The 11,607-nt window shown below is 46.7% G+C and overlaps 7 protein-coding genes across 7 annotated transcripts; 2 read left to right on the forward strand and 5 right to left on the reverse strand.

The window, feature by feature from the left end:
• Window positions 1-525: 525 nt before the first annotated feature.
• On the reverse strand, window positions 526-660 carry FOXG_19668 (uncharacterized protein; the record flags this gene model as incomplete). The annotated part of the gene is made up of 1 exon (XM_018399932.1): window positions 526-660. One exon carries the CDS (start codon window positions 658-660, stop codon window positions 526-528), a length of 135 nt encoding a protein of 44 aa, XP_018244467.1.
• A 1,012-nt stretch (window positions 661-1,672) lies between these two features.
• FOXG_07138 (uncharacterized protein) lies at window positions 1,673-2,899 on the forward strand (the record flags this gene model as incomplete). Its single annotated transcript, XM_018385772.1, has 3 exons — window positions 1,673-1,979; window positions 2,028-2,397; window positions 2,451-2,899. The coding sequence occupies exons 1-3, from the start codon at window positions 1,815-1,817 to the stop codon at window positions 2,897-2,899; spliced, it is 984 nt and encodes a 327-aa protein (XP_018244468.1). The 5' UTR covers window positions 1,673-1,814.
• A 1,259-nt stretch (window positions 2,900-4,158) lies between these two features.
• FOXG_19669 (uncharacterized protein) lies at window positions 4,159-4,536 on the reverse strand (the record flags this gene model as incomplete). The annotated part of the gene is made up of 2 exons (XM_018399933.1): window positions 4,159-4,398; window positions 4,516-4,536. The coding sequence occupies 2 exons, from the start codon at window positions 4,534-4,536 to the stop codon at window positions 4,159-4,161; spliced, it is 261 nt and encodes an 86-aa protein (XP_018244469.1).
• Window positions 4,537-7,543: 3,007 nt separating this feature from the next.
• FOXG_07139 (uncharacterized protein) lies at window positions 7,544-8,362 on the forward strand (the record flags this gene model as incomplete). The annotated part of the gene is made up of 1 exon (XM_018385773.1): window positions 7,544-8,362. One exon carries the CDS (start codon window positions 7,544-7,546, stop codon window positions 8,360-8,362), a length of 819 nt encoding a protein of 272 aa, XP_018244470.1.
• A 236-nt stretch (window positions 8,363-8,598) lies between these two features.
• Window positions 8,599-9,876, reverse strand: FOXG_19670 (uncharacterized protein). Its single transcript, XM_018399934.1, has 2 exons — window positions 9,592-9,876; window positions 8,599-9,528 (listed from the first exon to the last, which is right to left on the reverse strand). The coding sequence occupies exons 1-2, from the start codon at window positions 9,737-9,739 to the stop codon at window positions 8,723-8,725; spliced, it is 954 nt and encodes a 317-aa protein (XP_018244471.1). The 5' UTR covers window positions 9,740-9,876; the 3' UTR covers window positions 8,599-8,722.
• A 349-nt stretch (window positions 9,877-10,225) lies between these two features.
• FOXG_07140 (uncharacterized protein) lies at window positions 10,226-10,545 on the reverse strand (the record flags this gene model as incomplete). The annotated part of the gene is made up of 1 exon (XM_018385774.1): window positions 10,226-10,545. One exon carries the CDS (start codon window positions 10,543-10,545, stop codon window positions 10,279-10,281), a length of 267 nt encoding a protein of 88 aa, XP_018244472.1. The 3' UTR covers window positions 10,226-10,278.
• A 60-nt stretch (window positions 10,546-10,605) lies between these two features.
• Window positions 10,606-11,010, reverse strand: FOXG_07141 (uncharacterized protein; the record flags this gene model as incomplete). Its single annotated transcript, XM_018385775.1, has 1 exon — window positions 10,606-11,010. One exon carries the CDS (start codon window positions 11,008-11,010, stop codon window positions 10,606-10,608), a length of 405 nt encoding a protein of 134 aa, XP_018244473.1.
• Window positions 11,011-11,607: the final 597 nt, after the last annotated feature.

Here is an 11,607-nt window from a genome sequence, read left to right on the forward strand (position 1 = left end):
GGAAGTAGTAATAACTTTGCGACTTCGCAGAAGTTCTGACGCGAAGCCTATGCATAAGCTATGGTACCGCCGCTTCCGTGATGACCATCCTGAACTTGATATAGAGTTCCTGAAGGCGAAGGAGCAGTCTCGCGTGGCTTACGAGGAAGCAGGCGTTGAGGATATAAAGCAGTGACTCCGGCAACTTGCTGAAGTTACTACGAAGCTTCAGATCGGCGCTTCTAAGTATTAGAATACTGACTAAGCGGGGAGTTAGAGTAGGAATCTTATGAGAGCGAGTGTAGTGCCTTATTATATATATAAAGAAGAAGACTTAAGCAAAGGTTCTCTCTCCTGCAGACTAAGAAACTTGCATATTATCGGTATAAGTAATGCAGCAGGGGAAACTATTCCTCCTTGGCTGATCATAAAGCTTTCCCTATATTAGAATAGGCAACTATCGAGGCTAATCCGAATATATGTTTTATAAGTAGACTCGAAGTCCTTAAATGGCGATATCACGCTTGAGTAAGCGAAGCACTTTAATTAGTACTGATGGGAGAAATCTGCTATAATAGGCATTTTATCGACCTGGCCCTCCTCGACCTTTCCCATTCCGGTCATCCACACCAATATGACCTTAAACTCCATGGCCGTTAGGGTTAACTTGATATCCTGCATTAGATACCGCATGGTACTGGCTTCTCCGAAGGCGCCAGTATCCACGTCGTAGATAGCGATTCATTTCTTTTCAGTCCCGGCCATGTCATCCGAGCCAGAGCGGATATTCAGCCTCGCCGGGCAAATGCTCACGGCTCTGAGAAGGCGTCTCAAAGCGGATCTCATAGGAGCCGTTCAATGTTGTTGAATCACACAGGGATGCTGAGTGCAGTTAACAACTTATTGTTATTAACTCCTTGCAGTCGAAGGACCTTTGGGGCCGTATATCTTCGACTGATTCCATTTAGGACTTGAGTCCTAGAGTCCTAGATGACAGTCCTACGATCTGAGTTTTAGGACATCAAACTTTAACTTGAATCTTGAACCTTGATCTTGAAATTGAGGGGGAGCCATCAATTATTCCAACGTTCGTTAGCCAGTGACGCACGGATATATCCGTCAGGACTAGGCAGTAGCGAAACGTCGGGACCGGCACAGGTATACCCGGATATGACAGGTCGTCACGACAATTGGCTATGTCTCTACGCCGCTTACGTAGCTTTGGGAAAAGGGGGACAAAAAAAGCAAATAGAACGGTAATCCCCGCCTTGCGCGACTCATCTGACAGAGGAGCAAACAGGAATTCTCGTCGAAAGGTACTATGCTTGTTCCCTTGGGTAAAGGCCTGACGTCGTTTTCTAGCTGCCCTTGGGTTTGGAATGCCATAGCATAATACTCACAATTCACAGATAAAACAAGCGAAATCCAGCAAGTAGGTACTGTAGCCATTAATAGACAATCGCCACTAACAGCATTCGATTATTCGCCTGGTAGGTATCTCCCGAAATGGCTGCAGCAACTTGATGGGTCGTTGACGCCAAGACGGTCCGCATTTTGATCGTCAAGTGGCGCATTTAGTGTGCGGGCATAGCGTTCCATAATCTCCCTCAAGACTCCAACATGTCTAGAGCCTATATGTATCTCTGCTGCTGCTTCATCGTCCGGTGCACGTCGACAAGGCTAGCCTACAGCATGCGGAACGTCAGACCCGCTCGTCTTACGTCGCTCGCTGCAGATGCCGAGATCAAGACGTATTACACAACGCAACCAGGAACAGCAAACTTGACACTTCCTTGCCCGAGACTTGAGGCAGTCAACTGACTCGTCGGTCGGCCATGGGCGGACAAGCTCCCAATGACGACTCCACCGGGGTACGCGCCTTAACCGTTATCACTCCCTTCTTCTCTCTCGGTCTAGTTATCTTCATCCTCAGGATGTACACTCGCATTATCCCCGCATACAAGCTAAACGCTTCAGACTACCTTATTACGATTGCAGTGGTAAGACGTGGACGCGAAAATGCAATTGGCGCCTAATTAACTGGTCAGGTTGCAGAAATAATCACCTATTCGCTCTTTGCAGCGGCTGTCGCCAACGGCTTTGGACGTCACAATGAATACATCAGTCCAGCAAGCAGTATCGCCATCCTTAAGTGTCTATTTGGAGTCATTATCACAGGACTGTGGGTGTCAACTTTCGCCAGACTTTCTATCGCATGCTTATTGTACTCTTTCTCCATGTCGAGGTCATGGAAGATGGTTCTCTGGTTCATTATGGGATTTCAAATAGTTGCGCTTGCTGCAAGCGAGATTTTTCAGCTGCTTGAGTGCCGCCCGGTGCGAGCCATGTGGGAACCAGTTGTTGATGCGAAATGTATGCCTACACAGAAAGTCTGGGTAATTGGCTACGTCTTCGTTGGTAGGCTTCCCTGTTCTTCCTGCTCTGAATATCTACCTATTGACTTATTCAAGGAGCCAGCATGTTTAGTGACTTGGTGCTGACCATTCTGCCAATCTTTCTTATCTGGAAACTGAGCAGAAGTGTCGTAGAACGCTGTCTTGTGTCTGTTTTGATGGGATTAAGCGTTTTTGCTACCATCACTACTGTGTTGAAAATCGTTTATATGAAGACATTTGACATTGACTCTCCTGATATCTTCCGAGCTACCATGCCTTTGTTTTTGTGGTGTCGAATGGAGGAATGCCTGATAATGACGGCAGCTTCTGCTCCACTGCTCAAGGCCCCGGTTGAATCGGTCCTCACTCGATTGGGATTTCCCACATTTCACAATTCAGTCAGACATCTCAACTCGTGGGACTCGATTCGAACACCTGAACATCACATCACGGGTAAGGATGCCAGCCGTGGCCAAAGATACGAGGGGGAACACCGCGAGAGGATGCCGACTTTCGTGGATTGAATTCAAGCTTGAGGCTATAACGGGCTGCCAGGGATCCATTTTTCATCAGAATAGATCAGGGTTTCCCGACTACAGGCTACAACCTATCGATAGTCCCGAACGAACCTATTGTAAATGAGACATAGAACGAGAAGTAGAATCAAGGAAACAGCACCGGTATATGGATATCCTTCCAAACCGCGTCAAACATCCCAGTTTTGGCCAGCTTCAGAACTAACTGGTACCAAAGTCACTTCCGGAACGGTGAAAAAACACTGGCGACTTTTTAGGCCAAGCTGAGTTGAACCCAGGCTATGGACCAAGTGATACGTGGATACTATTTTGTATTGAGATCTGATTGAGCTGGGTCTGACTTTACCAATGCTCTTGCCAAAGTTGTCTCTGACTTTAGTCTCGATCGAGGTCAGCAGTCCCAGCAGCCCAGCAGTGTGTTGTAGCTGGTAGGTGGTTTTTATTTCAAGCCTCAAACGAGTTTGGTCTGAAATTCCTTGTAGCAGAGATTGAACATTTATAAGCAGGCTTTGACTCAAATCAGTCTGGAGATCACATGAGATATCACAATACTATTCTAGATGACTGATAGTAAATCATTGGCTGTATTTGGCAAAGAAGATACAGTTCTAATCCTCTAGAGAGAGACCGGCAAGTTTCATGTCAAGTCTATCATTGCGTGGAAAGCTACTTAGGTCAAGGTAGAATAGATTTTTACTAATCTCAGAGTTGAAAGCGACGTAGTATGTCCTAAACGCGGTTCTGTAGAAAGTAGCCCTTTAGTTGGCATAGCCTTTCAGCAGGTCAGTCTTGCCTCTCCAGAAGTGTACAAATGGATCGGAATCCTAATTTACCTAGGAATTCATAGAGAAAAGTCAATCCGAAGCCATTGGAATGCCCCTAGGCCAGGTATTCATGCCCCCCTGCACGCAATCATCAAGTTCATGACCCTACGCAGATTTGGCCGCTCCAGCGATATCTCCGCATCAGTGACCACGCCAGCGAGGCTACAGACCTTCCGAGGGTATTCCAAGCTTGTGAGAAGTGGTCTCTTCACACACAACGAGTGTCAGCCTCCCTCTTCCTTCCGGGCTCCTGTTTAGCCGTGGATTAGTGCGGACATGCGTATTGTGATATCACGTACTAAAGTGATATTCATATTTATTTTCACATATTCGCAAAACGTGTGCTAGGGTATCACCCTAGCACTTTAGCACGAGGGATATTACTATAGAACCTTAGCACCTATACTGTCAGACATCCTCAAATCAATCTAACTTAACATCAGAGTCTTCATCGCCGACACTATCAAAACCCGTATCAGTAATTACACCCTTACCGCCATGAACAGCCTTCTGTATATGCCCTTCACTCAGCCAGTTACCTGTACATTCAACCTTCTCAAGATTCTCGCCAGTCATTCGGTCTCTATCCCAGGAGAGAGTACGTCGACCACCAAAGAATGTAGATTCCGGATCAGCTGATGTCCCGTTGTGCGTCTCGATGGTCTAGACGTGCACGATGACACAGGCCAGTAGAGATGTAAAAGCTAATTACAGTAGATCCAACAAAGGTAGATAAGATTAGATGGTCTTATCAGATAAGGGTGCTGCAGTGGTATTCACGAGCGATAGCATTTTAGCCATCGTGGTATCAGGTTTAGCTAAAAAAGAGTGTGATATACATTCACAGGGATAGATATCACTTTAGCACTTCGGCACAGTGTGATATCGCTTCAGCATCTCACAATACGCAAGTCCGAGTCGGGGGCGGAAGAGGGTGTCCTCGGTACGAACGAAGTTTCGGATGCTATGGCGATGGCTTGATGGTATAGATAATGGATCGAGGCGATGAAGAGTCTGCCGATAAGTCGTCCTAGAAAATGCAGCAGCTACTCAGAAGACTTTTTTACCTTAAGATTCTTGTCAATTTCTAATGGATCTCGGCTACACGGACAGAAGCTCTTGATTTCTCCATCTAATAAGTGGAAATAGGTCGGTTTCTTATATATAAGAAATTTTGGTCCCCGGTGGCTATTATGTTGAAGAACTTGCTTTTTGGGAGACATATGTGATACCAACTGATGGGAAGTCCGGACTTCCGGGCTGCCAGTCTGAACAGCCTGTCTGAACTGCTGGAAGGCCTTCCTTCCGGTTTCATCAAATGTACGACCCTTTTGTCTGTTGGATGTGACAATTCTGAATATAGAGGGGCTGCGATAGATTAGATTACCATCCCCCACCGCTCAGAAATTTACACAACTTGAAGCATAGCACAAAAGATCACCGCTCCATACAAATCCTACTATTTTATTTGCACCACATTTTGGCATAATGAAGCCATTCGCAAAAGGGCAAAAAAAAAAAAAAAAAAAACTGTGGTGTATTATTTTTTTACGTGGTGTCTTATCTTGGGCCATTTTTCTTCTGACTTTGTGTGTATCATAGGGGTTTCATTTCTCACTTTCTCATCCTTCGACTCTCGTAAAGTTAAGAAGACTCTCTACGTAGTTTACGCGCGTAAAATATCTTCAAAATGGGTCGCTATGTTTATACCGAAAAAAACGTTATTGATGCTATATTCGATATTACTGAAGGTTCTCTATTACAACACCAGGCCTCCCATAAGTACGGTGTGCCTCAACCCGTCCTCTCTAAAAGACTTTCTGGCCAGAAGAACAGGAAAGAGTCTATCCACCCTCATCAACGTGTTTCTACGAGTCAAGAGGATCGCCTCGTTCGTTGGCTTCTGCGGCAGGAATCCTTGGGCTTCGCTCTCACACATAGCCAACTTCGAAGCTGCGTCGAAGCCCTCCTCCGTCAACAGGGAGATAACAAGCCACTGGGTAAAACTGGACTACCAGGTTTATCAAGCGTCATTCAAAACTATCTAACAAGCTTGGAAAGCGCCAGGAAGCCGCCAGGTTTGACGGGTTTACTCCGAAAGCTGTCAATTGGTACTTTGATATCCGGGAGAACGAGCATGGCTGGATTAAGCCCGAGAATGCGGTTAATGTGGACGAGGGCGGCATAATGGCGGGTTTCGGTAAGACCTCTATAAGTTCCCTATGGTCTTTTGTACGCCATAACTGATTAGTTGTCTATAAGGCTTGGATAACCTCATAATTAGGAGTTCCGACCTGAAGAAGAAGGCGTTATTAAAAGGCGTTTAGTTGCGCACCTAGACTTTGTTTATAGAGGCTATTACTGCAACTGGCCGTGCTTTGAAACCGGGAATTATCTTTAAAGGGAAAGAGCTGCAGAAACAGTGGTTCCTTAACGAATTCGAATTAATAGCAGACTGGCACTATATTACATCCCCGAACGGCTAGACCGATAACCATATAGCTCTCGAATGGTTGAAAGACGTCTATCTACCCCAAACGGAGCCTTGTGATGCATTGGATGCGAGACTTATTATCCTTGATGGTCATGGGAGCCATGCGCAGGTAAGTATTTTGGTGTTTTTGCTGCAGAGTTACCTGCTATAGGGCTATTAATGAGCAGTTAGGACAAGTGGATGGCGACGTGCTTTCTGAATAACGTCTACTGCTGTTACCTACTAGCATATTATTCCTATGGTTTGCAGCCATTAGATAATAGAATTTTTAATGTTATAAAAGGTGCGTATTAGAAAGAACTCTAAAAGCTGGGGAGTTTAACTGATTCTGCGCTGGTTGATAAAGTTAACTTTATTCGGGTATATGCGAAAGCGAGGGAAGCAGGCATAAGGAAGAAGATTATCTTATCTGGCTAGAGGTTTACTAGAAATTAGCTAATAAATTATTATAAAGCTCTAGCACATCTAGAAATTCAACTAGATAAAGAAAAAGTGCTAGAAAAGTTCAAGACGCCAAGCCCTCCTTAACTGCACTCAGATAATACGCCGAAAACAAGCCGGCAAGTAAGAGAAATAGCCAAGCACCGAAGTCATCTAACCAGGCAGAAGTATAGGAAGATTGCAAAGGGGCTAGAAGCTTTAGAGATAAAGGTTGCTATTTAGAATGCGCGGATTACTGGCCTCGAGGAGCAGATGGCTTAGCTGCAGCAAGGGAAGAAAAGAAAGGCGGTACCGAACCCGAACCGACGATTCATGGCTCTAGCGGAGTCTCTAGCGACTAGAGAAGCTCTTCCTGATTTAAAGGGGGCAGAAATAGAGGTAGATGTGGATAAGGAGGTCGAGTCGGTGATTAAGGTGGGTGTCGGGTTAGAGGACGAACGTGAGGACTCTACGGTCATAATAAAGCACTGTTAGCGCATATGCAGCGGTCGGGAGGTCAAAAAACCACGTAGAGAGTAAAATTCAAATAACTTTATAGAAACTCTCTTTAAAGCCTCGTTTATTAATTGAGAATTGGGCCTGTTTTTGCGGACATCAATATTTAGATTTTGTATGGGAAGATCGAAATTTTGGTGGTCTATTAGGTGGGGGTGCCCACTAGGTGGTCCTGGATGGTAGATGATATACGCGTTTACGCGTGTTTACACGCGTAAGTAATGCGCCCGCAGACTGTCGATCAAAATGAGAAAACATAAGTCACCATAGTATGATCATATGGGAATAGACAGGAGATAAGCAAACACGTGAGAAATAAACAGGGGGTACGCGACAATTAGGAGTACACGACAATTAGGAATAGAAGAGTAGGGCGTCATGAGCATCAAGGTCGGCGACCGTGTTGGTGTTGGCGCCCAGTCTCTGAGCTGTCTTGAATGCGACCGATGCATCCATGACCAAGAGCAGCATTGTAACAAAACCGTCATCACTTATGACGCCAGATACGCGGACGGTAGCAAGGCGAACGGCGGTTACGCTAAATACTGGCGAGGCAGCTCCGAGTTCGTTTTCCAGATCCCCGATAGGCTGCCATCCGAAGTGGCAGCGCCCCTCCTTTGTGCCGGCATCACCACCTACACACCGCTCAAAGAAAACGGAGCCGGGCCCGGCAAGCGAGTCGGCGTTATCGGCATCGGCGGACTGGGCTCGTTCGGCATCTTGCTGGCGAAAGCCCTCAAGACTGATAAGGTGGTGGCCGTATCGCGGACATCGTCAAAAAGAGAAGATGCCCTTAAGATGGGCGCCGACTCCTTCATTGCCACTGCAGAGGAGACTGATTACGCTACCAAGTACGACAGTACTCTGGATCTTATAATCTGCACTGTATCTGGCCCCAACCTCCCTATTGCTGACTACATCTCCATACTGGATGTTAATGGCACCTTCATTCAGTTGGGCGCCCCTGAGGACCCAATCCCCTCGTTTAGTGCATTCTCCTTGCTCAGAAAGAACATCAAATTAGGTGGCAGCTTGATCGGCTCAAGGAAGAACATCAAGGAGATGCTTCAACTGACAGCTGATTCTAACCTCGCCGCCTGGGTCAACGTTAGGCCTATGAGCGAGGCGAATCAGGCCGTGGTGGATATGGCGAACGGGAAAGCTAGATATAGATATGTTTTGAAAAGCGATGTGTGAGTGATGGCATGGCTGATGTTGGAGGGTTGGTTTTCTGCACAAAGGTCCTGGAAACCACGGTTGAGGACGTGGGGTGTGATGGAAAGACACATGACAGACCTGGTCTGTGCCAGCAGGATCATATAAATATAAGTATTGTCGGAGACTTGTTTCCCAGTACTTATAAGGTGATGCGGATAATGAAATTGCTCAAAAAGATACGTGATAAGGGGAAATTGGTTGCGAGGGATCTGGCGTGTTGGCAATGTATGGCATTGTCGTAAGCAGCGATAGCGTCACCCAAAGTCATCGCCTTGTGCAGCGGCAAGCGCCTGAATCTCATCTGTCTCTCAATGTTACACTAGCAATCATTCAACAAACCTATGTATCCAGTTCGCCGAGTATGTACCCGCTTCCCAGAGGCGCTTCATTCCTCATTGTTCGCCAGTAATTTGTGCTCTCAAACAGTTCGTGGCATCCTCTAATAACCCATGGCCACTTGATCGCGAAGGCTTCGGTGAATTCCCATCCATCAGGGTCCCATGGGTCTTTCCATATCTTCATGCCGCCATGACCGTGTGCCACTTGCTGAAACCCTCTCAAGTCGCGACATAGCTCGGCTTTATCATAGAGGGCTTCGTCACGAAGTAGAATATTGTCTCGTATTCCCGCTATTGGTATGATATCAACCCATGGATGGTGACTGACGCTGAGTTGCAAATTTGTTGGCTGCAAGCTAGGAGGTAATGATTCAAAAATAGCTGTATCGATCCCAGTGATGGTCAGTCGCGATCGAGCATCAGGTTTCATGGATTCCTGTGTGAGATCCATGGACTTGGCAATTATCACAAGGGCCCTAGTGGTATTGAATTGAATAAGGTTGAGTAGCGTATCAGCCTCGGGGAAGCCTCTGAGGTACTCTCGATATGCCCATGCGGAAAATTGAGAGATGAATTGTGCGGTTTCATCGCAGTCGGGTTTGCAGGCGGTAAAGGACCTGAGCATCGACATTGAGGACTGGGATGATGATTGGACAGCCGTATGACTTGTCTCTGACCATGGGTTACTCATGGTATACTGCTGATCAGATATAAAGCTCTGATTTTGGCCGACGATGAAGTGTTCGTTTATATTTTGCTCCTGTTCCGACAGGAAATCTTGAGCCCTTCTTGCTATCATTCGCTGTCCTATTTATGCCAAATGGAAGATTAGCTGTTTACGAAGTATACCAAACCTCCAGTGGGACGAACGCTTCAGCCGTTGATTGATTCGATCCTGCATCTTCTTCCTAGCCTTGCGATCGCTGACCCCTGTCCAGTCATGTCCAGGGCCCGCTCTCGCCTGCTGAGGCATCAGTTCTAATGGAATTTGGCCTGATGACATGTTCAAATGATTCATTGATCCAAATAGTCAGGCCTCTTCCAGAAAGGCACGTAGGAAAGAAACAGTCTAAGCAGCATGCAGACACAGATGAACAAAGTTGTTACGCCCGACGCGGTATGCTAATAATCTGATTTCCGGCTCTTCCAGCAAATGTGTGCTGACGTTTACGTGCGCTGGAGCGGGGCTGCGTACGAGTCACGGGGTTGTTGGCTGGAAGCATTCGATAATGATTGGACGGTGTCGGGTGATGTGCGGGAAAGATGACTAATGGCAGGGTCATATGGGAAAAAGAAAAACAACACAGCACTCAAGGTATCACGTCTTCAGTACGATAGACCGTGGAACCGTTAAGAACGATCAACTTTCATGGCTTCTAGCGCAAATCGTGTCATTTTTCGATCGCGTTGGTTGCAACTGACCATCATAGCATGCGACGGTCGAATGAAACGCTCACAACAGTCAGGTAGACTAATTGACTGGGGCAGAATTCAAGAAACTTTTGGAGATTGATACCACTTTTTTGCTAGCAAAGCTAGTTACAGGTCCTACATTGTTTAAACAAGGAATGATCCGCCATTCGTGTCGATGCAGCTACCAGTAGCGTTTGTATCCTTCATGAAATACAAGTAGGCCTCGGCGACCTCTTCCGGCAACCCAACTTTGCCCAGCGTGGTGTGAGCCTTCATCTCATCTGTCACACCACTATGTCCATGCAGTGGCGTCTCGACGACGCCAGGACTAACGAGGTTGCCGCAGAGAGGTTTCAAATCAAGGGCGAGGTTTCGCGTCAACCCCTGGAGGCCAGACAAGTAGCCAGCCATTAACGACCACCCAGGGAAGGGTTTATCGCCGCCCGCCCCACTCGTCAAAGTGAAAGAAGATTAATAGGTAGGCTTGAGATGGTGCTGAGCAAATTTGGAGAGGAGGAGGGGGACGGCGAATCGGACGTGGCCGGCCTTGTGAATATCGGCGAGGTTGATCTGCGGTATTGGCATGATGGAAAGAGGATCGCCAGCGGTGTAAACGATGTGGTCTAGCGGTGTGACTGACGCAAAAAGCTTCTCAAGATTCTCAACGTATGCAGGAGATAGATCGCATCCTTGGCCGGAGATGTTAGCGTCTGGATACTTTTTTTGTAATTTGCTGACGCTTTGCTGGATATGAGGAAGATTGGAAGATGCGATAATGACTTTGGCGCCCTCTGCGAGACACCTATCTGCGACTCTATAACCAATGCCAGAAGAACCTCCAATGACAAGAATGGTTTGGTCTCGGATGGGGGGCATATTTCTGTTCCTCAGCTCGGTGCACCTACAAAATTCGAGTGAAAAGGATATGTATCATGCCTTATTGTTGGCCGCGGATGTAGTTTTTAAGTTGTTGAGAGGCGGTACCATTCTTCGTTTTCTTCTCGCGCCAGGCCGCAGCCGATGTCATCATCCAACGCGGTCGATGTGGGCCATGTACCGAGGCCCTGTTCATGGCAAGATTTCCGCCCCATGTTCTTGGATGTGTATGATTGCTGGAGATATCGGACATAAGTTGGTGGACTTAAGGCAGATACGGTCAAAAGCATGTTCATAAGAAAGTCTAGACATTAAAACCAGATCGGGTGAAATTTCGCCTAAAATGAGGCCATAAGGTTCATGACACTACAGTATGTTCCACTTAACTTACTCCACTAGTTTGTTCGAAAATATCGAGAAAACATTATGTAGTATTCTAGTTCATTTAAAGCGGCGCTTCGGCGCTGGGCGCATAAATACCTCTCATAGCTCTGCCAATGCAGTTTTGCACTCATATCTACAATTCTTATTATCGCACGCCGCTACATTCCACCTTCACTCACGCACACCTTCACCATGTCCGGGAATAAAGCTGCT

This window comes from Fusarium oxysporum, chromosome 6 (assembly GCF_000149955.1).
Source record: "Fusarium oxysporum f. sp. lycopersici 4287 chromosome 6, whole genome shotgun sequence".
NCBI lineage: Eukaryota > Fungi > Ascomycota > Sordariomycetes > Hypocreales > Nectriaceae > Fusarium > Fusarium oxysporum.